General features: G+C 39.1%; 3 protein-coding genes and 1 pseudogene across 3 annotated transcripts; all 4 read right to left on the reverse strand.

Annotated features, from left to right (window-relative positions):
- Positions 1-240: 240 nt before the first annotated feature.
- Positions 241-695, reverse strand: LOC131543487 (histone H2B 1/2-like). Its single transcript, XM_058780872.1, has one exon. The coding sequence runs from the start codon at positions 661-663 to the stop codon at positions 289-291; it is 375 nt and encodes a 124-aa protein (XP_058636855.1). The 5' UTR covers positions 664-695; the 3' UTR covers positions 241-288.
- A 1,769-nt stretch (positions 696-2,464) lies between these two features.
- On the reverse strand, positions 2,465-8,120 carry LOC131543508 (histone H3-like; annotated as a pseudogene).
- Positions 8,121-9,501: 1,381 nt separating this feature from the next.
- Positions 9,502-9,955, reverse strand: LOC131543482 (histone H2A-like). The gene has a single exon (XM_058780865.1). The coding sequence runs from the start codon at positions 9,933-9,935 to the stop codon at positions 9,549-9,551; it is 387 nt and encodes a 128-aa protein (XP_058636848.1). The 5' UTR covers positions 9,936-9,955; the 3' UTR covers positions 9,502-9,548.
- Positions 9,956-11,026: 1,071 nt separating this feature from the next.
- On the reverse strand, positions 11,027-12,140 carry LOC131543472 (histone H1-like). The gene has a single exon (XM_058780855.1). It carries the CDS (start codon positions 11,748-11,750, stop codon positions 11,109-11,111), a length of 642 nt encoding a protein of 213 aa, XP_058636838.1. The 5' UTR covers positions 11,751-12,140; the 3' UTR covers positions 11,027-11,108.
- Between the last annotated feature and the right edge of the window lie 10,910 nt (positions 12,141-23,050).

Below are 23,050 nucleotides of genomic sequence, written 5' to 3' on the forward strand. Positions count from 1 at the left end.
TGAGTACATCTGGCTACAGGTAAGTGAATAAAGTTTGATGCTAAAATATAATACTTTTCTAAAAACAACGACTGCTGTAATTTGAACCTTAAATGCGTTATTCTGCCGCTACTTTTTTTTTTTTTTGAATACGTTTGTGATTAAAGACCACAACACACTGCTCAGCATAATTTCATTTAGTGCATAGTTCAATCATGAATTAAACTAACAACAAAAGATGCTCTTTAAGCGAGTAGATGGGTGGCTCTTAAAAGAGCCTTTGGGGGTGTTTAACAGCCTCAGGCTGCTCTACTTGGAGCTGGTGTACTTGGTGACGGCCTTGGTGCCCTCAGACACGGCGTGTTTGGCCAGCTCCCCGGGCAGCAGCAGACGCACGGCGGTCTGGATCTCTCTGGAAGTGATGGTGGAGCGCTTGTTGTAGTGAGCGAGACGAGACGCTTCACCGGCGATGCGCTCGAAGATGTCGTTGACGAAAGAGTTCATGATCCCCATCGCCTTGGAAGAGATCCCGGTGTCGGGATGAACCTGCTTCATCACCTTGTAGATGTAGATAGCGTAGCTCTCCTTCCTGGTCTTTCTGCGCTTCTTTCCTCCCTTCCCCGCGGTCTTTGTGACGGCCTTCTTGGAGCCCTTCTTAGGCGCGGACTTCGCTGGTTCAGGCATGATGCTGCTGACGAAACAATGATTAGAAAGAGCCGCACAGAGCCGTTTATTCACTCACCTATGCTAATTTACACAGAGATGTGGAGGCTTCTGATTGCGTGTTTCCACTGACCACACCCATAAACTCGACTGTGATTGGACAACTCCAATTACCACGAGCGGAATGAGGGCCAATCACAGGCGGTGAAATGATAGCCCCGCCCATCGCTCCATGTTTGAGCGACATCAGCCCCCACCACTGAGCTTCCTCTGTTTTAATTCCCGCTCTTTTTTTTTATAACAAATGGGCCTCAAATATCATATAAACCCTTATAGACCGATTGAAATAGTTTGGAGAAAAGATAAATAATTATTAAACACTTTATTTTCCTCTACTGTCCCGCCAATTTTACTTCTGCTCTAACTTAAGTATCACCGCCATATCATGTATTTGTTTTTATAAATAACTTAAATTCAAAGAACCAGCTAAAAAAAGCGAATCAGGACGCTGTATAATGCAAAAAGACATGCTTTGATTGTGTGCCTCAAACACCTGACTTTATACGAGCTCCAACATCAGGATCAGAATGAGTAAGAGCTTTATTAACAGGTGTGTTTTCAGATTCGAGAACTTAGTAATAAAAGCTTTTTCAAAAACTTAAAAATAAACATCAGTTCCGGCTGAACATTATGAAAACACGGATATTCTCGGTACAACACACACACCAACATTAAACTAGTTTCACTTTCTATAACAGGTTTATATACAGTGTTAGGCAAGTTACTCAAATAATGTACACTGTGTGCAGAATTATTAGGCAAGTTGATATTCTGGTCATATTTTTTTTTTCCAAGAACATTTTACCAATTCCAAACCACATCAATCTTAATAACTACTATTGATTTTGTATTTAATCATTTATAAGTGATATATAATTGCCCATGAAGGCTGAAAGTTAAAAACTCATTATTTCAGGTGTGCAGAATTATTAGGCAGGTTTCAGGCAGGTTTTCTTTTACAGATAAAATGAGCCAAAAATGAGATTGAACTCAAGAATAAAAGTAAAACAATTATTAAATCCCCATGAGAAGGATGCAATACTAATGCAATAATAGAATTAGCAAAGTTAAGGCATGACCATTGGGCAGCGAAATGCTCATTAGGTCAGCACAGTCAGAAAAAACAGGTGGAGAGGAAAAGACACGTTAACTGCACAAGAATTAAGGTGAAGAATTAGGTTAGAAACCATCAAGAACCATTTAGTCTCCAGCACCATCATTTTACAGAACTGCAACCTTCCTGGAGTCTCCAGAAGTGCAATGTGTCAGGTTCTCCGAGACTTTGCTTGGGTAAAAAATTATTTTAAATGGCCCTCACTTAATAAGAATAACATGCTGAAGTGTTGTGAAATACACGAAGACTGATTTTTTTATAGGCTTTATGGACAGATAAGTTGAGAATGACTCTTGAAGGACCAGCATCACATCCTCTTTTATCACTGTTTGAAGAATGCATCTTCTAGAATTTGGCAGCAAGTTTTAGGAGCTAATTTTAGTTCATCTGCTGCACTGGAGACATCACATACATGTGCAAATTATGAAAATCAACCTAGAAATTATTTGATTGTTAGATTTTATGCATCAGAAGTTAGTAAGCTGTTTTATGTAAAGTAATCTTATTAGCACTTAACACTATTTACTGCAAAAAGTAATATTACAGTAACTAAATTACTAACACCGTTTATGCACAAGCGTTGCGTGTCGTTTTTATTTCTATCTCCAGCATAAACCAGCAACATGAGCTCTTTCTGTGTCGGTGTGGGTGGCTCTTAAAAGAGCCGTTGGGTTTGTTCTGATTGAAGGCGTTTATCCTCCGAAGCCGTACAAGGTGCGTCCCTGTCGTTTGAGCGCGTACACGACGTCCATGGCGGTGACGGTCTTTCTCTTGGCGTGCTCGGTGTAGGTGACGGCGTCGCGGATAACGTTCTCCAGGAACACCTTCAACACCCCGCGGGTCTCCTCGTAGATCAGACCGGAGATGCGCTTGACGCCGCCGCGGCGCGCCAGACGACGAATGGCGGGTTTGGTGATTCCCTGGATGTTATCGCGCAGCACTTTCCGGTGACGCTTAGCGCCTCCTTTCCCGAGTCCTTTCCCGCCTTTGCCTCTTCCAGACATGATTCAGATGCTTCTTGTTTCAATCTAAGCGACGAATAAGAATAAGGCGCAAGTGCTCCAGGGAGGCCTTTTAGAGTTGCTTACAGGACCTAACTGAAACCAGCTCCGCGTCACATGACTCGCCCCTCCCCCGCTAGTTCCAGCACGAAATGTGGTTTAACCCCAACCCTGATCTAACAATGTTTGTGCATTGTTTCGTATTAAAATGCATGTTTTATAAGATTCATTTGACAAATATACTTTATTGCATAATATCTAAATAATATTTAAATGTACGCCTTTGACAGACCAGCGACTTGCAGATCATCATTATCTTTGTCTAGAACCACAAGCAATTACGTGCATTTACTGTTATAATATTCACCAGCATTTTGTGTGTATATGTATACAGTTGTGCTCAAAATTATCCATACCCTTCGTAAATGTGATCAAAGAAGACTGTGAAAATAAATCTGCATTGTTTATCCATTTGATATTTCATTTAACCCTGGAGAACCCACGGGGTCAAATTTGGCCGCTGTTAATTGCTGCTACCCAAAATAAAAAAAAATTAAAAATTTTGTCAAATTTAAAAGTGCCACTTCTGGCCCCTGCATAGAGACACCTAGTGGATGAATATTGAACTCACAAGTGCCAAAGTAGTAGTAACAAGATGGCTGACCACATGCTGTTTTGTTGAGCTGGAAACCTACCCAAACAAAATCGTCTTCTCAGCAAACCAGCGGTTGGTAAAATTGTGTATTTTTGTTAATCTATTTAGTATTAGCTTGCAGAATGCCTAGAAGTACGTTTTATATAATTTTTGGATAAATTAGCAACTCTGAGCTAGTTAAAAAAAACTATGGGCCAAAAATGACCCTCTGGGTGTATGGGTTAAAAAACTGGGTCAAAAATGACCCTTTGGTTCTTTGAGTGACTTCATTGGATAATGGTGACAGTCCTGTATTTGGCTAAAGCCTTGAAATAAATTAATTTGTATAATATATTTTACTAAGTTACCTCAGTAGTACAGGGCCAGAGACTAATAAAGTAGTATATCTTTTCAGGGAGTATGGCCGCTCCCTTTTCAGGACAGGGAAAGCAACAGAGAAAGATCACTGTAAGACAAGTATTGGAGCAACTTGAAGCTGATGATAGTGACTTTGGCCCTGAATTGGACAGCGATAGCGATTCTGATGAATTGTTTAAACCGCATGAAAGGGATGGCGGTGAATCTTCTGCCCAAGACAGTGACTCGTCCAATGACTCCTCCAGCGATGAAGATGTGCCGTCTGCCGAGACTGCTAGCCCACAGATGGAGCCAAATCGTGCCGCAAAAATTTACAGTTGGCGAAAGAAAGGCTGTGAGTTGCCTGACGTGAACTTTCAAGGTGAACAGTTTGAGTCGTACCAGGATTAGAGCCCTGCACGGGCCTAAAATTTAGGCCCTAGCCCGGCCCTGGCCCGAGACGCTGAGGCCCTAGCCCGGCCCGTGTCCGACAGCTCATCAGAATTCTCGGCCCGAGTCCGACCCGAGCCCGTCTCTTTTCCCCCTTCTCCCAAAACAGCTTATCTACTACCGTTTCAGCTATTAAAATAGTTCAGTTTTGTATGAAATGGCAAAGTGATTGTAATTCGTTTAGTTATTTTATTAAGTTAATTTAGAAAAACGTTTGGAGCATTTTTTTTTTTTATTCGTTAAATGTAAGTTTTTGTTTTTTAAAGTTACGACCAAGCGACCAGCGGCAGACAGCGAATTGATCATAGCATACGTTTGATAAATTTAGCTTTCTCAAATCATCACGACTTCTCTAAAATTAAATCTATAATTATAAAACAGCTCCACAATGTTAGTTTAAACGCTTGAGCTAGATTAATGTGCACTGATGCATATCCAGTAGTGTGTGCAGAGAATGGAAGCTGAAGCGCGCTTTACTGGACGCGCCAGAGCGATCACTTGCTTTGGAAACATTTCGAAATAAGCTGTCATGTTTGCTCATAAACGTAAGAGTAAAAGGCTACGTTGTTCGGAACCGTAAAGGGTCTACTTTTATTTGCCTGCACTCACAATATCAACAAAACGTGCTTTCATAAAAAAAAAAAAAAAAAACAGTTTCGGTTTTGAGCAATCGGAGCGCTTCTGAAAAACCGAAACACAGCATATACTTGCCTCACTGACTTGATAAATATAGTATCTATAGAAAGCTTTGAATAACTACTTTAAAACGAAATAATTTGAATCGAAAACAAAAACTCTTTCATTATAAAATCCCTAAAGATGCATTTCTCTCTAAAGGCACATCCAGTGAGGAGATGGCGTGGATCATCATCAAATGCATGGCTGATCAAAAATGCAGCTTTTCCTGAAGCATTGGGAACTTTTTGTAATTCCACGCTCCAACTTCTCCCTGATGCTCTGCATGGTCACTTGTATGCTAATGTGTGCGTATGCGTTGCGTATTGCTTAGGCGATGTATAATATTTATAAAATAATCAGTATTTAATTAGCCATGTGTGCTCTGCGCGTATATGGGCACAATAAAAGGAAAGAAGCTAAATGAGCCCGAGCCCGACCTGTAAAAAAAAAAAATGGCCCGAGCCCGGCCCGAATGGACTCGGCGTGTCGGGACCCGACGGGCTTGCAGACCTCTAACCAGGATGACACGACAGACACGCCACTGGTTTACTTTCGACGCTTTGTTTCTTGGGTTCTCCAGGGTTAAAAAACAAATATTTTATTTTATTATTTTATTTTAAGGGGGCTAGTAGGAACATGAAGTTATCCAGCCTTGGCTTCCTGATTCCAGAGCGTGAAACTTCATAAAACTGGCTTTAAAGATTTGTATTTGTACAGAAAAATGAATTAGGATACTGGGAATCTGGAAATGAGATGTTTTAATGAAAATGATCTCAAACTTGATTTTTACCGCTATAGCCTATATTGATATTGTACTCTGCACTGTCTGCAGAAAGTGAGATGTCACGCCAAGGCAAAAGGCAGTAACTTCCACATTATAAACAATATTTGGGTTCTGATCACCATTTACAGAATCATTATAGTAACATCTGGATAAAATCTAGTGATCACTGGCATATAACATTACTATAACATCTAGTAATGTGATTCTTTTTTTCTTGTTTTTTTTCTGACCATAACAACCAGACAAAAAGTTAAACACGAGTGGATACCAGTTTGGAACCGATTTATTTGCAATGTTCGCTAACTAACATTAAAGGATGCAAGATAGCCTTGTTTTTACATCAAACTGAATTAAAATGACTTAAAGTGCTCAGAATTATTGTGAATTAAACATCTCCGATGAAGTTCATTGCAATAGATTTTAAAATTCACGAGTTACAAGAAAAGATAGAAAAAGGATTTAATTGCAAACAGTTATTGATTTTACGTGTGATACGCTGTCACGGCATTTGCCTTTTCCCCATGATACTTATATACACATGTTAAAGGAGGTCATAACGTCCCAAAATGATCAATGACTCATTTTAGACCAAAAACGAAGTTATGGTGTTTTGTCTTTGCATGGCAGCACTGCAACCAGGCACCTCAGCTTCACCCACGTCCCGCCTTTTTGCCCATTTTCGAGTATCCGGGAGTGACGCTCGGTGACGCGCTGCAAAGATGGCGGCGGTCGGCTCCGCCCACTTTAGGCTTCAAAAATGCTCTTCAGAAACCTACGAGTGACGTCACGGACACTAAGTCCATGTTGTTTACAGTCTATGCGTTTTTTTACAGTAAAAAGCGCTTTTTTAACAGTTACCCCATCTGTACGATGAAATACACAGCTGGATCTGTAATGTTGTGGGCCTATTTTTCTGCAGAGATCCTGGATATCTTGTTCAGACTCATGGCTTCATTCTATTAAATACCAATAAAAGCTTTCCATGACTCTCCATGATAACACTTTCTATGAAGAACATTTTTATAATACATTATGATGGTATTCTTAAGGCATTATAATGAATGTGTAATGCATTATAAAAAAAAAAAATAAATTTAAAAAACTTATCGTTTTATAAATAATCATAATAACAAATTATAGTAAAAATACTTTCACACATTCATCTGATCTGATCTTATGGCTGTTTGAGAGAATAAAAATATTACTATTATTATTACTATACTTATAAGTGGTCTTTGATTGCTTTAAGTAAAATAGCATAAGAACGATGGCAAGATATGAGACTTATAATACAATAAAATTACGAGAAATGTAATCCATTGTAACAAGTGGATGCAACATGTTCACGGTGTTATAAATCATCCTACTCATAAAAGCTATAACCACAAATAAGTAAATATAACACATTAAAACTGTTCTTATGAATATTAATACGATGAGCCTGATGACCTGAGACGAGTGGAGCGAACTGAAGAGAAGCAGCAGCATACAGCTGTGAATATGAAGGATCTGGAGAGATTCTGGATGAAGGAAGGGTCTCCTGTTCTCTGAACTCATCAGACATTAAAGAGAAAACTCAGCTGTTATTTTAGCAAAAGGAGATTGCAGAAATTATTGAATAAAAGGGTATGAATATTCATGACCAAAGTGGTTTAGTTTTAAATAATGGTAGATTTACTTTCACAGCCATTGTTTATATTTGCCAAACCAAGGGTATGAATACATTTGAGCACATCTAATACACACACACACACACACACGCACACACACATAACCTTTGTGATAAGGAACTAAAATAAATAAAATGGCACAAGATAAGACCCAGACTACATTCATTAAGCTCGTGAGCACAATTGTACTTGCTATAAGTTATATTTGGGTTCAGATACAGTGGAAACGGTCTCGTTCAGTGCGGTGTTGGTGGCTCTTAAAAGAGCCTTTGGGGTGCGGCTGCAGCGGCGGGTTTAAGCGCGCTCTCCGCGGATGCGGCGCGCCAGCTGGATGTCTTTGGGCATGATGGTGACTCTCTTGGCGTGGATGGCGCACAGGTTGGTGTCCTCAAACAGACCGACCAAATAAGCCTCGCTGGCCTCCTGCAGGGCCATGACGGCGGAGCTCTGGAAGCGCAGGTCCGTCTTGAAATCCTGCGCGATTTCTCGCACCAAGCGCTGGAAAGGCAGTTTGCGGATCAGCAGCTCGGTGGACTTCTGATAACGGCGGATCTCTCGGAGAGCCACGGTCCCGGGCCTGTAACGGTGGGGCTTCTTGACGCCGCCGGTGGCTGGGGCGCTCTTCCGGGCGGCTTTAGTAGCGAGCTGCTTCCTCGGGGCTTTGCCGCCGGTGGATTTACGAGCCGTCTGCTTGGTTCTTGCCATCGCGAAGATTAACCTCTTCCTCTGCTGCGAGTACGTAGAGAATATACTGCTCTTTATTCCGCGTCTGCTTTTAAACCCTCATAGGGTCACGAGCTTATGATGTCATAGAGGTTTGGCTTGTGATTGGCTGATGTGTAACGTCTGCTCATGACTGCTAGCCAATGACTGCGCAGCTTCTGTTTTCAAACGAGCGGTTTGTGTTTCCCGCTCAAAATGCTTTGTTCTGTTTATTAATTCAGTCATTCATTCATAAAACTTCTCATTAAAGCCTGAACTCACTGTACTTTTGTCTTACAGAACAGATGCTCCATCAGGATCCTCATACAGTCACTGTGAGCAACATAAAGCTCATGTAGGCTCTTTTTTAAACTTAATCCACAAGGCAGCAGTATAAAAATGTGCAATATGGTCTATAAAGGTTTATCTTTATCTGATCCAAACAGCAACATATTTGCCTGAGCACATGGATCACTTTTGAGCCTGGGCCCGGGTTACTTTTGAGGTCTGTACAAATATGACATAGGCTACATGTGTATGCACGCGATATCTATTCAAACTCAATCTTATTCCTGAATGATCATACCCGCCATGTCTATTAAACCTTTGAAATCACAATCATATTTGAAAATAAACCTGCTTTCGCACAGTCTCTGATCCAGAAAGAGCAGCTCATTATGCAAGCTTTGTGTCTGAAACAGCTTCACAGTATTGCAAACATGAAATAATAATGAAATCATTGGGATACAATCGTATAGTCTGGGTATAGACTGATGTTGTGGCAGCCACAATCAAAACCAGTAATTGACTTTTAGAACTAATGTTACGCTTCTAATAAAGATTATACTTTGTGTTTCATGCCATTATGTGTTTGATGTCAGAAATGTTGGATAAAAACAAGTCTTCATTCAATTATTTAAAATGATTTTTACATAATTCATTTAAATTAATAAATATTTTAAAGACTAGATGGCATTTTAGACCTTTATAAATGGATCATTTTATGACATTAAATAAAACATTGTCAGAAACTCAAGTAAAAGCCTACATATGTTGTTTGGTTGTCTAGTGTTTTGCTTTCAGAATCGAAGCCCAAACCCCAGAAGCATACATGAAGGATAACTTACCTGTACAGCAACAGTCAACTCCAACATTAATATTTGTCACGCAGTCAAACTTTTAGGCCACAAACACATAACGTTACTTAAAGACTCCTTACAAGTTTCCCACTAACGTTTTATTCATTAGTTATGAAAATTTATTTTGTGTAAAAATTTCCAGCCGTTGATTTTGTGTAGCTCCCCACATTATTATCGGTGTAATTATTCGGTTGATCTTTTTTTCTTATTTAAGAGTTTGTCAATGTTAAGTTAATTTAATAGAAAAGCGCTCTCTATCAGATGTAATGGGTGGCTCTGAAAAGAGCCTTTGTGTTGGAGAAGCAGACCGGACTCGTTTACTTGGCTTTGGCGGGTTTCTCGGTCTTCTTGGGCAGCAGCACGGCCTGGATGTTGGGCAGCACGCCGCCCTGAGCGATGGTCACTCCGCCCAGGAGTTTGTTCAGCTCCTCGTCGTTGCGCACCGCCAGCTGCAGGTGACGGGGGATGATGCGGGTCTTCTTGTTGTCCCTCGCGGCGTTTCCAGCCAGCTCCAGGATCTCAGCGGTGAGATACTCGAGCACAGCCGCCAGATAGACGGGAGCACCGGCACCGACGCGCTCTCCGTAGTTACCTTTGCGGAGAAGCCTGTGAACGCGACCGACGGGGAACTGCAGCCCTGCCCTGGACGACCGAGTCTTGGCCTTCGCTCTCGCTTTGCCGCCGGTTTTTCCTCTGCCACTCATTGTCGATTAGATAATATTATTACGTCTGTAAAGAGGAAATAATTAAAAACGAGATTTCTGTTATCGCTATATTTAAAAGAGCGTGCCAGTCGCTCATTGGTTTAGAGCCTTGTAAAATTTAAACCAATCACTGAACTTCCCTCCAACACAATCCGCCAAAGCCACGCCTCCACAGCTGCGACCCGGAGTGTGCTGCATTTAGACTAAACACACATGACAGATAATATTAAATAAATTGGGATGGGGTGCTGAATAAGTTTATATATATATATATATATATATATATATAAATGAACTAATTCAATTTAGATCGGTGACCCATTAAAGCTGTTTATATCAATAGACATGAATAAGTATTTTTTTTTTCTAAATTAGATTAAACTGTATTGTCATTACAAGTAACGTACAGAGCTAATGAAACGCACTTAGAATCTAACCAGAAGTGCAAGAATATAGTATTTTATACACAGATAAGTGCAGAGTAAGTGAAGCTATAACTTGTCTTATAGTATGTACAGTGGAGTTATATACAAAATTAAGCAGAGTATGTACAGAAAATGAATATGAGAGCTGTGTAGGGTTATATGTACAGTATGAACAGCAGCAATGAAGAACAATGGTAATAAATACAGTTGCTGTACAATATTGTTAAACAATGTATAGTCTAAGCAAAATATAACACCAATGCAGGTGCAAGATCAACATGTAAAACATTACCAGTCGAGGTAAACTCAGATACAGTCTTATAATAATTTACTTACATTTGCATTGTCATTTAGCAGATAATTTTTATCCAAAGCGAGTTACAAATGAGGACAATGGAAGCAATCAAAATCAACAAAAGAGCAATAATATGCAAGTGCTATCACAAGTCTGTTAGTATACATAGCAAGGTATTTATTTTTATAAAAAAGAAAAAAAAATGATATAATAGAAAAAAAAAATAATAGAGCAAGCTAGTGTTATTTTATTTGCTTTTGTAAAATTGTATAAGAATACAAACAGATAGAATACAAAGATAAGAGAAGCTTTTATATTTATATATATATATATATATATTTGTTTTGTTTTTCACTTCCACTAAGAGTCAAACTGCAGGTCTTTATTTTGCTCTTTCTTTAGAGTTTGTGTGTGGCTCTTAAAAGAGCCGTTGGGGAATAAAACAGAAGATGTTTATTTCTTCTTGGGAGCTGCTTTTTTAGGTTTAGCAGCTTTAGGTTTAGCGGCTTTAGGCTTTGCAGCTTTAGGCTTTGCAGCTTTAGGCTTCGCCGTCTTGGGTTTGGCAGTCTTGGCCTTTTTGGGGCTCTTGGCTGCTTTCTTGGGCGCCGCTGGCTTCTTCGCCTTCTTGGGGCTCTTCGTCGCCTTCTTAGCGGCGGCTGCGGCGGGTTTCTTGGGCGATTTCTTCGCGGCGGGCTTCTTCGCCGCTGCGCTCTTGGGCTTCTTGGCAGCAGCGGGTTTCTTGGCCGCGGGCTTCTTGGCTTTAGGAGCCGCTTTCTTCTTGGTCTCGGCTTGCTTCTTGCTGATCTTGAAGGAGCCGGAGGCGCCGGTCCCTTTGACCTGCAGCAGGGTGCCTTTAGTCACCAGGCTCTTGATGGCGAGCTTGACGCGGGAGTTGTTCTTCTCCACGTCGTAGCCGCCGGCGGCGAGAGCTTTCTTCAGCGCGGCGAGGGACACGCCGCTCCTCTCCTTGGACGCGGACACGGCTTTGACGATCAGCTCACCGACGCCTGGACCTGCTTTCTTGGCTTTGGCGGAGGACTTCTTCTTGGGCGCTTTGGCCGGCGGAGCGGCAGCAGCTGGAGCGGTTTCTGCCATTTCTCGGAGCGGATTTACAGGCTTTCAAACACTGACTTCAATGAGTGTCTGTCGCTCGCGCGGCGCCGCGCTCTTAAACAACACATGAGAACCTTACAGACTCAACCCGCCGCTCGGTGTCTGCGCGCCTCCGCGAGCCCCTCGCGCGTGTGTTTTCTTCTCCTACATTTAAGGACTAAACTCGAGTGCTAAAATAGTTTAGCGCAGCAGAAACACAGTGAACACCAGGCAGAGCTTCTTGGCTTTCTGTGGAGACTAAAATACGCGGCGAGGAGATGTTTGTTTTGCCCCGGTCAGACCAAACTCAAGCCGAGCATCAGCCACGGAACACAGCCGCGTGTAAATCTAATGCCTTGTTTAAGTGTAAAAGTCGATAAAAGATTAAAATCGTCCTCTTTGTGTTTCAGAAACAGTTTGAAAGTGAATATAATGAAATGATCATCAGTGAAGGGCGTGTGTAGTGTTTCGTACAGCTGCTGTTTTGGGCGGCTTGAAGCACAAACATCTGGAGGCTTCGAGACTGTTTGAGACTCATGTCTGGTCACCAGATATATAATAATAATAATAATAATAATAATACTATCTCAGTTCGGAAAGTTATGAATTAGTTTATACGAGTTTCATTTTCACTTTCAATTTTAATTTGAATTCATAGAATTAGCCACCATTTTGCCAAAACATAAATAGTTATTGAGATTGTTACAGCTGCACATTTTCTGATTTAGTTTCTGTGGTTTCTAGTCCACTCTTTCTTGAAGATGTAGCAGGCATGTCTTGTAATTATGTGTCTTGAATAAATATTGTCTGATTTGTTTGTACAACTTATTATTCTTTATATGAATGTCTTGGTTTCTTTATTCTTGTTTATCATTTTGTTTATCGAATTTAATATTAAATTTATTTTAGATAAATGTGTGTATCAAATATGATACAGTAGCTTTATAGGGTTATAGTGGTAATTCATCTAAAAGTTTTGCTATCACTGGTAGCCTGCCATTGACATTAGCCTAAGCTAACTTCTACTGTATATTATAGACCTGTTGCAGTTTTAAATAAATAAATAAAACCGTTTCTAATCATGTTGTGACATGGGTCTTCAGCTTTTAGACATGGCTGATGACAGCACAACAAATCAACCAACCCAGTATTGTGTGATAATTGTGATCATGTAAAAAGTTCATACATTTACCATATTTTTACCATAGTAACTGTTGCTCGACCATGTCATGTGTAGTCAATACACAGTAACTACAACATATACCATGCCTCTCATCACCGTAACTGTAGTTTTACTGTGGTATTTTTTGTAGGTATGGTAACCACAACATCTTTTCATGATTTTACCATAGTAAAGTAACTGTGTTTACTGTCTACTCTTTGTATGGGTTTAACACAGTAACTGTAGTTTTACTGTGGTATTTGTAGTTAAAGCACAATAACCACAACACGTACTATGAGTTTACCACAGTAAGCGTAGTTTTACTGTGGTATTTGTAGTTAAAACTCAATAACCACAACACATACTATGAGTTTACCACAGTAACCGTAGTTTCACTGTGGTATTTAAAGCACAATATCCACAACACGTACTATGAGTTTACAACACTACAGTAGCCGTTGTTTTACTGTGGTATTTGTAGATAAAGCATAGTTTTACTGTGGTATTTGTAGTTAAAGCACAATAACCACAACACGTACTATGAGTTTACCACAATAACCGTAGTTTTACTGTGGTATTTGTAGGTAAAGCAGAATAACCACAACACGTATGAGTTTACCACAGTAACCGTAGTTTTACTGTGGTATTTGTAGGTAAAGCACAATAACCACAACACCATGCTTTTACCACAGTAACTGCACTGTATACTATTTGTAAAGCAGTAACCACAATGCTTGCCATGCCTTTAATATGTTTTTTGAGAAGTAATTCAATATTTTTTTTCTGTCTTGCAGTTAACGCCAGATCACATACTCCAGCAGCTCTTTTAAGAAGCCATCTCTCTCTCTCTTTCTCTCTCTCTCTCTCTCTCTCTCTCTCTCAATTCAATTTAATTCAATATGTGCTTTATTGGCATGACAATTGTTACAATGTATTGCCAAAGCGTAGTGTTTACATTGAATCTAGAACAGATATATATGCAACAAAAACATGCATGTAGATACATTTAAAAAGTAGAACAAATCAACATTTTAGAATTCCATGAACAATTGAAAATTCAATGTTGTGTGTGTGTGTGTGTGTGTGTCTCTCTCTCTCTCTCTGATCTATGTCTTCACAAAAAACATATTAAAGGCGTGGCAAGCATTGTGGTTACTGCTTTACAAATAGTATACAGTGCAGTTACTGTGGTAAAAGCATGTTGTTGTGGTTATTGTGCTTTAACTACAAATGCCACAGTAAAACTATGCTTTATCTACAAATACCACAGTAAAACAACGGCTACTGTAGTGTTGTAAACTCATAGTAAGTGTTGTGGTTATTGTGCTTTAAATACCACAGTAAAACTACGGTTACTGTGGTAAACTCATAATACATGTTGTGGTTATTGAGTTTTAACTACAAATACCACAGTAAAACTACAGTTACGGTGATGAGAGACATGGTATATGTTGTAGTTAATGTGTATTGACTACACATGACATGGTCGAGCAACAGTTACTATGGTAAAAATATGGTAAATGTATGAACTTTTTACATGATCACAATTATCACACAATACTGGGTTGGTTGATTTGTTGTGCTGTCATCAGCCATGTCTAAAAGCTGAAGACCCATGTCACAACATGATTAGAAACGGTGTTATTTATTTATTTCTTTATTTAATACAGTTCAGGTACAGTAGTCTGACAGGTATCATTAAATGCACCATGTAATTAAGAAATGTACTAATCAAATGAAAATAAATAAATAAATAGCATATTATAATAGTATGAATAATATTGGTAGATTCTACTGATTCTCATATTAGGCTGCTGTACTAGAACTAGTATTGATACACATGCAATTTTTTCTCAGATGTTTTCATGCGATTGAGACAAAACCAACTGTTTATGTGAACCATGAGTGTTTTTGACAGTTGAAACACAATAAACTCTGGAGTAAGTTTAGCTGGGATGCGCACTCGTATGTCAAGAAGTTTAAACTGGCCAGGCGCACAGCCGCGTGTCTCTTACACAGTTTGGAAGCAGTTGAAATTAAAATAAACGAGTGTACGTTGAGCGAATAACTTGTAGTGATCTGCAGAAGAAGCAGCAATTATGAACAGCTGATTTGTATGGAGACATCTGATGGCCTATTTCTTATTCACAAATGAGTCGGGGACGTTTTTTAGCGAACCATACCTTTAGCCGAAAGGGAACCGTACTCAGCCCACGTCCCGAGATGGTCTCAGTTCGGTTAGCTTCTGAGGGGTTTGAGATCGTTTGGACTGTTTACATATGGGCCAGAAAATCACGTGAACTGCGCTCAGACCCCTGAAAAGGACCAAGTGTGAAAACACCCGAAGTCTGGGCTCTGACTAGGCCATGCAAGGACATTCACCTTTTTCTCCTTCAACCATTGTGTGCTCAGTTTTGCTGCGTGCTTTGGGTCATTGTCATGTTGGAAGGTAAACCTTCTTCCCATTGACAGCTTTCTGGCAGAGGGCATCAGATTTTAGTTTAGTTTATTTCATTTATTTAACAGGGACCATGCACAGCACAAGTGTTGTGCCAGAGTTAGCTATGAAGCTTGCATCTGCAGTCCCTGGAAGATATCATTACAAAATGTGACCCTGGAGCACAAAAGCAGTCATAAGTAGCACAGGTATATTTGTAGCAATAGCTAAAAATGCATTGTATGGGTCAAAATTATAGATTTTTCTTTGTATGCCAAAAATCATTAGGATATTAAATAAAGATCATGTTCCATGGAAATATTGTATAAATGTCCTACCTTAAATATATCAAAACTTCATTTTTGATTTGTAATATGCATTGCTAAGAACTTCATTTGGACAACTTTAAAGGTGATTTTCTCAATATTTGGATTTTTTTACACCCTCAGATTCCAGATTTTTCAAATAGTTGTATATCAGCCAAATATTGTCCTATCCTAACAAACTATACATCAAAAGCTTATTTATTCACCTTTATAAATCTCAATTAAAAAAAAAAAAAAAAAAGAAGACCCTTATGACTTGCTTTGTGCTCCAGGGTCACAAATTACAACACTCAATGGTGTAGTGCAGGGTATATATGATATATACCCATATACCCACCTCTAAATAAATAAATAAAGTCAGCATTGCGTATAGCCATTTCTAAATCCCTTCTAATGTTCATCATTCAGTAGTGTCTTGCATTAGCCAAAATCATGACAGTCCAGCACATGAGTGACTAATCCAATCTTTGCTGAATAAATGCTAATATTTCCTATAAACACCCAGTAAAAACAGTGATGTGACTATATTATTGATTATTTCACCGCCCCAGTCAGAGAAGATGCCGACAGTGACAGAGTGATTTTTGCAGTTAACGTGTCTTTTCCTCTCCACCTGTTGTTTTCTGACCCCGCTGACCTAATGAGCATTTTGCTGTCCAATGGTCATGCCTTAACTTTGCAATTTCTGTATGGCATTAGTTGTGAATATTTCTCAATGGGATAACATCTCAGTCTGAGTTAAATGTCTTTTTTGGCTCATTTTATCAGTAATAGAAAACCTGCCTAATAACTCTGCACACCTAAGGAGTTGTTTTCACTTCCAGCCTTCATGGACAATTATATATCACTTATAAATGATTAAATTCAAAATCAATAGTAGTTATTAAGATTGATGTGGTTTGGAATTGATAAAATGTGCTTTGAAAGAACAAAAAAATAATCAGAATATCAACGTATGCACGCAGTGTATTTGGAGCATTGGGATCGCTAGATGAGGGCTTAATGAACTCTTTTTTTTTGTGTGTGTGAAAAACTCAAATTAAATGAAAATCCACATTTTCACTAGTTTTGCGATAGATGCTATTTACACTAAGTGCAAATAGCTGTATATTATATTTACGCTATGTTAAAATAGCAGGATTTTCTGCTATTTATACTTATTGCAAATAGTGGTAATTATTTGCACCTCAGTATTGTAGTATTGAGTGCAAATTATAATTTTAATTCAAATTATTAAAAGGATGCCACCTCATTAAAGCCCTCCCTGCACCTACCCTATCCCTAGCCGATACTTTATTTTCAGCTTTTCAATTATTTCCTTTATTTTGATTCAAAATAAATGCCTTTCCGATGTGATAGACACGATATTTAAAAAAGGCAGATTCGAACCCTGGTTGATCGCGTCAAAAAAGAATATGGCATATATTATATAATATATACTTCATCGATGAGTTAAAGAACTGGACTGAGGCTCAGGATCACTGCAGGACATACTACTATGATTTAGCAACATTTGACAACAAAGAGGAACACAACCAAATCGTTCAAACTCTGGTGAGAGAGGGTTACGCTGACAACGTTTGGATAGGAATGTATGATGACCGCTACAGCTGGAGATGGTCCAATGGTGAAAAACACATGACATACACCAACTGGGCACAAAACGAACCGGACAGCTATCAATCAAAAGAGGCTTGTGCTGGTTTATCTAATACAGGATTTTGGATTGATCAGAAATGTGAACCTCTCTCTGATTTCTTGTGCTACAATGGTAATTAAATTTTCTTTTCTAACTTCACTAATTATATGTGCACTACTAGTCAATATAATAATAATATAATAATTCTCTCTGACCCTGGACCACAAAACCAGTCTTAAGTGTCAATTTTTCAAAATTGAGATTTATTTATGATAAATATGAGATATTTAGAATCTGATAAAATTTGGCCGAGATACAACTATTTGAAAATATGTAATCTGAGGGTGCATAAAATCTAAATATTGAGAAAATCACCTTTAAAGTTGTCCAAATAAAGTTCTTAGCAATGCATATTACTAATCAAAATGAAGTTTTGATACATTTATTGGTAAGAAATGTACAAAATATATTCATGGAACATGATCTTTACTTATTATCCTAATGATTTTTGGCATAAAATAAAAAAATATAATTTTGACCCATACAATGTTTTTTTGGCTATTGCTAAATGTACCCCAGCAACTTAAAACTGGTTTCGTGGTCCAGGGTCACACACACACACACACACACACATATATATATATATATATATATATTTTTTTTTTTTTTTTTACTGTTTAAAAAAGTTGCTTTATATTTGAATAGCTGCTAAACTGTAATTGATTTCTGTTGTCAAAGCTAAATATTCAGCCTTATTACTCCAGTCTTCAGTGTCACATGATCCTTCAGAAATCATTCTAATATGCTGATTTGCTGCTCAAGTATCGTGTAGTAGTAGTAGTAGTTGTTGTATCATCATCATCATCATTTAAAACAGTTATGTACATTGTTTTTTTTTTTTGCTTTTTTTTTCCTCGGGATTATTTGATGAATAGAAAGATCCGAAGACCAGCATTTATCTGACATAAAAAGCTTTTGTAACATTATACATTATAACATTCACATGTTTGGAGCCATTTAAAAAAAACAAAAACAAAAATTAACACTTTTATTTAGCAAAAATGCATTAAATTGATCGAAAGTGATGATAAATATATTTATTATGTTACAAAATATTAATATTTCAAGTGTGTTTTTTTTGCAGCAAATCAGAATATTAAAGTGTTTTCTGAAGGATCATGTGACTGAAGTGATGATGCTTACAATTCAGCTTTGAAATCACAGGAATAAATTACATTTTAAAATGTATTTTAATAGAAAACAGCTATTTGAAATAGTAAAAATATGTCCAAATGTTATTATTTTTTGCTGTATTTTGGATATTCATATATAACTAAATAAACAGAATATCTAAATTAACTATATGTCCTCAGCCACAAGCAATAAAACTGTCTTCATCCGAGAGAAGAAAAGTTGGAGAGACGCTTTAAACTACTGCAGACTGTTTCACACGGATCTGGCTACAATAGAAAACCAAGCTGAGAACACAAAACTAAAGCAGCTGCTGCTCAACAGTAACGAGGAATCAGCTTTCATGGGTTTATACAGAGACAGCTGGAAGTGGTCAGATCAGAGTAGCTCTGTATTCACGGCTTGGGGGACCCACGAACCCAATAATGGACGGGGAGTTGAATATTGTGCGCAACTGGATTTGCTATATAATCTATGGGCTGATGTATCATGTTCAAAGAAACTCAAATTTCTCTGTGGCACTGGTAAGAAAACCTCTTTGTTTGCTGTTGTTTACGTGATCCTACTACAGTGGCCACTGTTGCAAATGACTGATTTGATTATTTCAATCCCTGCAGCAAAGAAGATTCAAATACTGAAAATAAACATGCAGTCAACGATGAACCTTGATGTCAGTGATTTTAACAGCACCATTTTACAGCAGGTCAGTTTATGCACCCAATGTGGGGCAGGAGCGAGTATTTTTTTCAGTATGTTGAGTAATGTTCTTAAACAGTGTTCGAATGATGGCAACATAATTATGGGAGGTGACTGGAATTGTACTGAAGAATTTACCATTGACCGTATCAATGAAGAACCTCATTTGCAATCTTCATCTCAATTATCAAAAATAATTAAAGAGAGAGAACTTTTAGATATGTGGCGTATTAAACATCCACAAGTGAGAGAAAGAAAAATGTGTTGGTTTTAATGATTTTTTTTTTATCTGGTACTGCAAAATTAGCCATTTGGAAGACAAGGAACAATAAATTGTTGGGGCAAGGAGCAGTAAGTGTTGTACCCATGTTTTTGGGGCTTGTAGCATCTCGATTGAGAGTGGAGTATGCATACTAAAAGCTGATAGATTAATTGACAAAGTTTATGGAATTATGGGGAATAAATTAAGTATTATGTACATTGCATGATGATGAGTTTGTTTTGATGTTTTGAAAAAAAAGAAATGTTATCATATAATGTAAACTAATTGTAAAAATAAAGGTGAACTTAAAATTAAAAAAAAAAAAATCTCTCTCTCTCTCTTTTTCTTTCTTTCTCTTTCTCTGTGTGTCGCTGTCTCTCTCGCTCTCTTTCTAATAACTTCATTATTAACTGCATTAGTCTGCTATCAACGGCTCAAGCCTCCGTTATGGTTTAAAATGACATTTTGGAACTAGCAAAAGAGGCGTTGGATGAGATGCGGAAGAACGTCTCAGGTTACATATGTAACCATGGTTCCCTGAGTAGGGAACGAGACACTGTGTCTTCTAGGGGTACTCCAGAACTTACCTGTTAGGGGCCGGGCCTCCTGGACCCAGGGCAGAGCTCAAGGGCTTGGAATCAGAAGCAGAGATTCCTTTAAGGGGATATGACCAAGCACATAGGATAGTAACTCGGTCTTGGCCTGTCACCCAGGGGCTACTGCTTGCTCTGCATGAGCTTGCTGAAGGAACTGTCTCAACAGATCCTTGGTAGCAACACCCTGTTCAAGTCAGTATCACTGGGGATACATAAGTAGAGTGGGGTCCAAGGTGAAACCGGGGCCTGACCGACTCCAAAAAAGGGCACGAAGCCGCAGCGCGTAACCCATACCATACAGGATTTTAGAAAGACCGCAAAACACTTAGTGTGCGATCTTACCACAACGTGGCTTTCAGAAAGTGCACAGAGACTAGCGTGCCCACTTACCATAACATGGATTGTTCTGTAGAGCAGTGGTTTTCAAACTTTTTTCAGAGCGACCCTATTTTTGTCTTTTTAAATTGACGCGACCCATATATATATATATATATATATATATATATATATATATACAGTGTATATATATATATATATATGTATATATATTTATATAGAAAGAAAGAAGGAAGGAAGGAAGCAAAGACAACTGCGCTACAGACCGATCTCGAGTCCCACAGTAGAGCTCCGGAAGGATGTTCTGTTCCAAAATCAAATCACTGTCGGTGCTTCTGCAATTAGTGAAGGTGCTTGCCTTCATGCACATCTATTCTGACATATCATATTTTGTGCAGTCCATAGTTATGATTATCACAATGTCATTGCGATTTCGAGAGAATATGTGGATGTCACTTCCGAAAGTTTGTTGCAACTTAGTACGCCACATTGGTCCTCTTATCAGCATGAAAAAACAAACTTTTATTCAAATTCTGAATACAACAAAAAAAAAAAAATGCAAAGTGTGCTTCCTTAAAAAGCGGTCACATTTCAGTTTATCGCGATCTCTAATTCCGCTATAATCAAGGAATCTGTAAACACAGCACAGTTAATCTCTTATTTACATCACCTACACTTTGTTTATTATAATCTCTGGACTGAACAGAACACTCGCGTTCTGAGCGGTGAGTGGATTCTGACTCACTAAAGCTCCTCTGATTGGCCATTGCGTTCAACAGATATGTCTCTGATTTGCTACAATGTACAACGCTCCAAAAACAGAGCGCAAACACAAATACACATTTGATTCTGACCTGAGGCGGCTGCCGGTTACTTTTGTTTTGTTGTTTATGTTATTTAATTGCTTCTTTCCTGAGTCTTGAACTGGTTACATACGTTTTCCTTAAATCATCCTGGCGACCCATTTTTTAAGTCTCGCGACTCACCCGAGGGTCAAGACCCAGGGTTTGAAAACCACTGCTGAAGAGCAGAGGTCACAGAGCTCTAGAGGAGCGTAGAACCCAACTCTCAGCATGAGAAGGAACTCAGACGCTCAGATGGGAGTGGCATGCTCATAGGTGACCCTCTATGATAAGGGGAGCAATGCTAGCTCTACCAACAGGGAGAGCAACCCAAAAGGTTCTTCCACTGGGGGCATCCCCTCATAGCCGTTTTCACGCATCCCCTCAATGTTAGCATAACTGGTATGCTGAAACCTATGAATGCGAGAGGAAAACGGCTTTTTCCATTCTCTCTCAACCTCCGCATGGAGATCAGGAAGAAATGGGAGGCTCACTCGAGCTGGGGGGGCGCGTTCCATAAACTCCAACAGTTCGTCATACGCCGGGCAGGAGGATTGAGAGGCTCAGTCTAAACTTCATCGCCCTCAGACATCTCCTGCTCTTCCTGGGCATAACCCAGCAGAGCACTAGCCGCTGGATCAGACGATGTCAGAGAGATTGCATCATCGTCATCCAGCGACTCACCCTCGTTCGCGGCCGACGAGGGCGAGAAGGAAAGCCCCCTCTCTAACTCACCGGCCAGATCCACCTGCAATCCCCACAAGCTCATTCTCCATCATGCCTCGGCAACAGTGTGTCTTGAGCTGCGGGAAGCAGACAGCTGTCCCTCCTTCCTTGAATAGAGAGACAGACGAGAGCGGAGCTTTCTCATAGAAAAAAGCTCACAGTGCACGCAGATTGCCCCCTCGAGGAAATCGCGTGCGTGCTCCTCGCCCAAACAAAAGACGCAAAGATCGTGTGTGTCATCGGGTGTCAAATAACGAGGACACGGATGCACACATCTCTTAAACACCTTGCTAGTGCTCCCCATAGTTAACAATAGAAAATCTTTCTTACCAGTAGAATGCACGCTTCAAATAAAACAGTCATTGTAGACGAAGAAGAGAATGACGTATTTTCCCGACGCCCCTTTATACTGTGGTCGTGCAGGTAGTGATGTCATAGGCTGTCGCCGGCCAACATGTGGTGTTTTTGTATATATGTTTCAGACACGGGTCACGCTGACGGCGTTCCCCATAGCGACCCCTAGAGGACACAGTTCGAAGTTCCCTCGAAAGGGAAATAATCCTACTCACAATAGCGATTTAAGTAGAAAAACCGGACGAATCCCTTTAAAGATATCATCTGATCGATGTCTTGAGGTGTGGTAACCATAGTATAAGCAGAATAATTAACTCCGGGCCATTGAATTATTAGAAAAATAATGCACACCCGAGGTGTAACGGCCACTCCGCTTTGTATCGTGACCGCATCACCACCTCGGGTGTGCATTATTTTTCTAATAATTCAATGGCCCGTCATCAATTATTCCTTACAAATGTGTGTGTGTGTGTGTGTTTATGGCAATATTGCCATTAAGGTTTTTATTTATTTTTTATTTTATTTTATTCAATCAGTCTTTCTTTACTTTATATATTTAGCATCAAATAAACAATACAATGTTTTCATAGTAATACAACTGATGAAAGAAATAAGGTTTGTGTTATTCAGCAGAGATTTCAGGGTTTGTGTGAGTGAGTTAACTCATGTGTTCAATATCAGTTTACTCTGTGTAGGGTTTGATACATAAATATAATTTTAATTTAGCTCAAAGGGA

The sequence above is a fragment of the Onychostoma macrolepis genome, chromosome 07 (genome assembly GCF_012432095.1).
Source record: "Onychostoma macrolepis isolate SWU-2019 chromosome 07, ASM1243209v1, whole genome shotgun sequence".
Taxonomy (NCBI): Eukaryota; Metazoa; Chordata; class Actinopteri; order Cypriniformes; family Cyprinidae; genus Onychostoma; species Onychostoma macrolepis.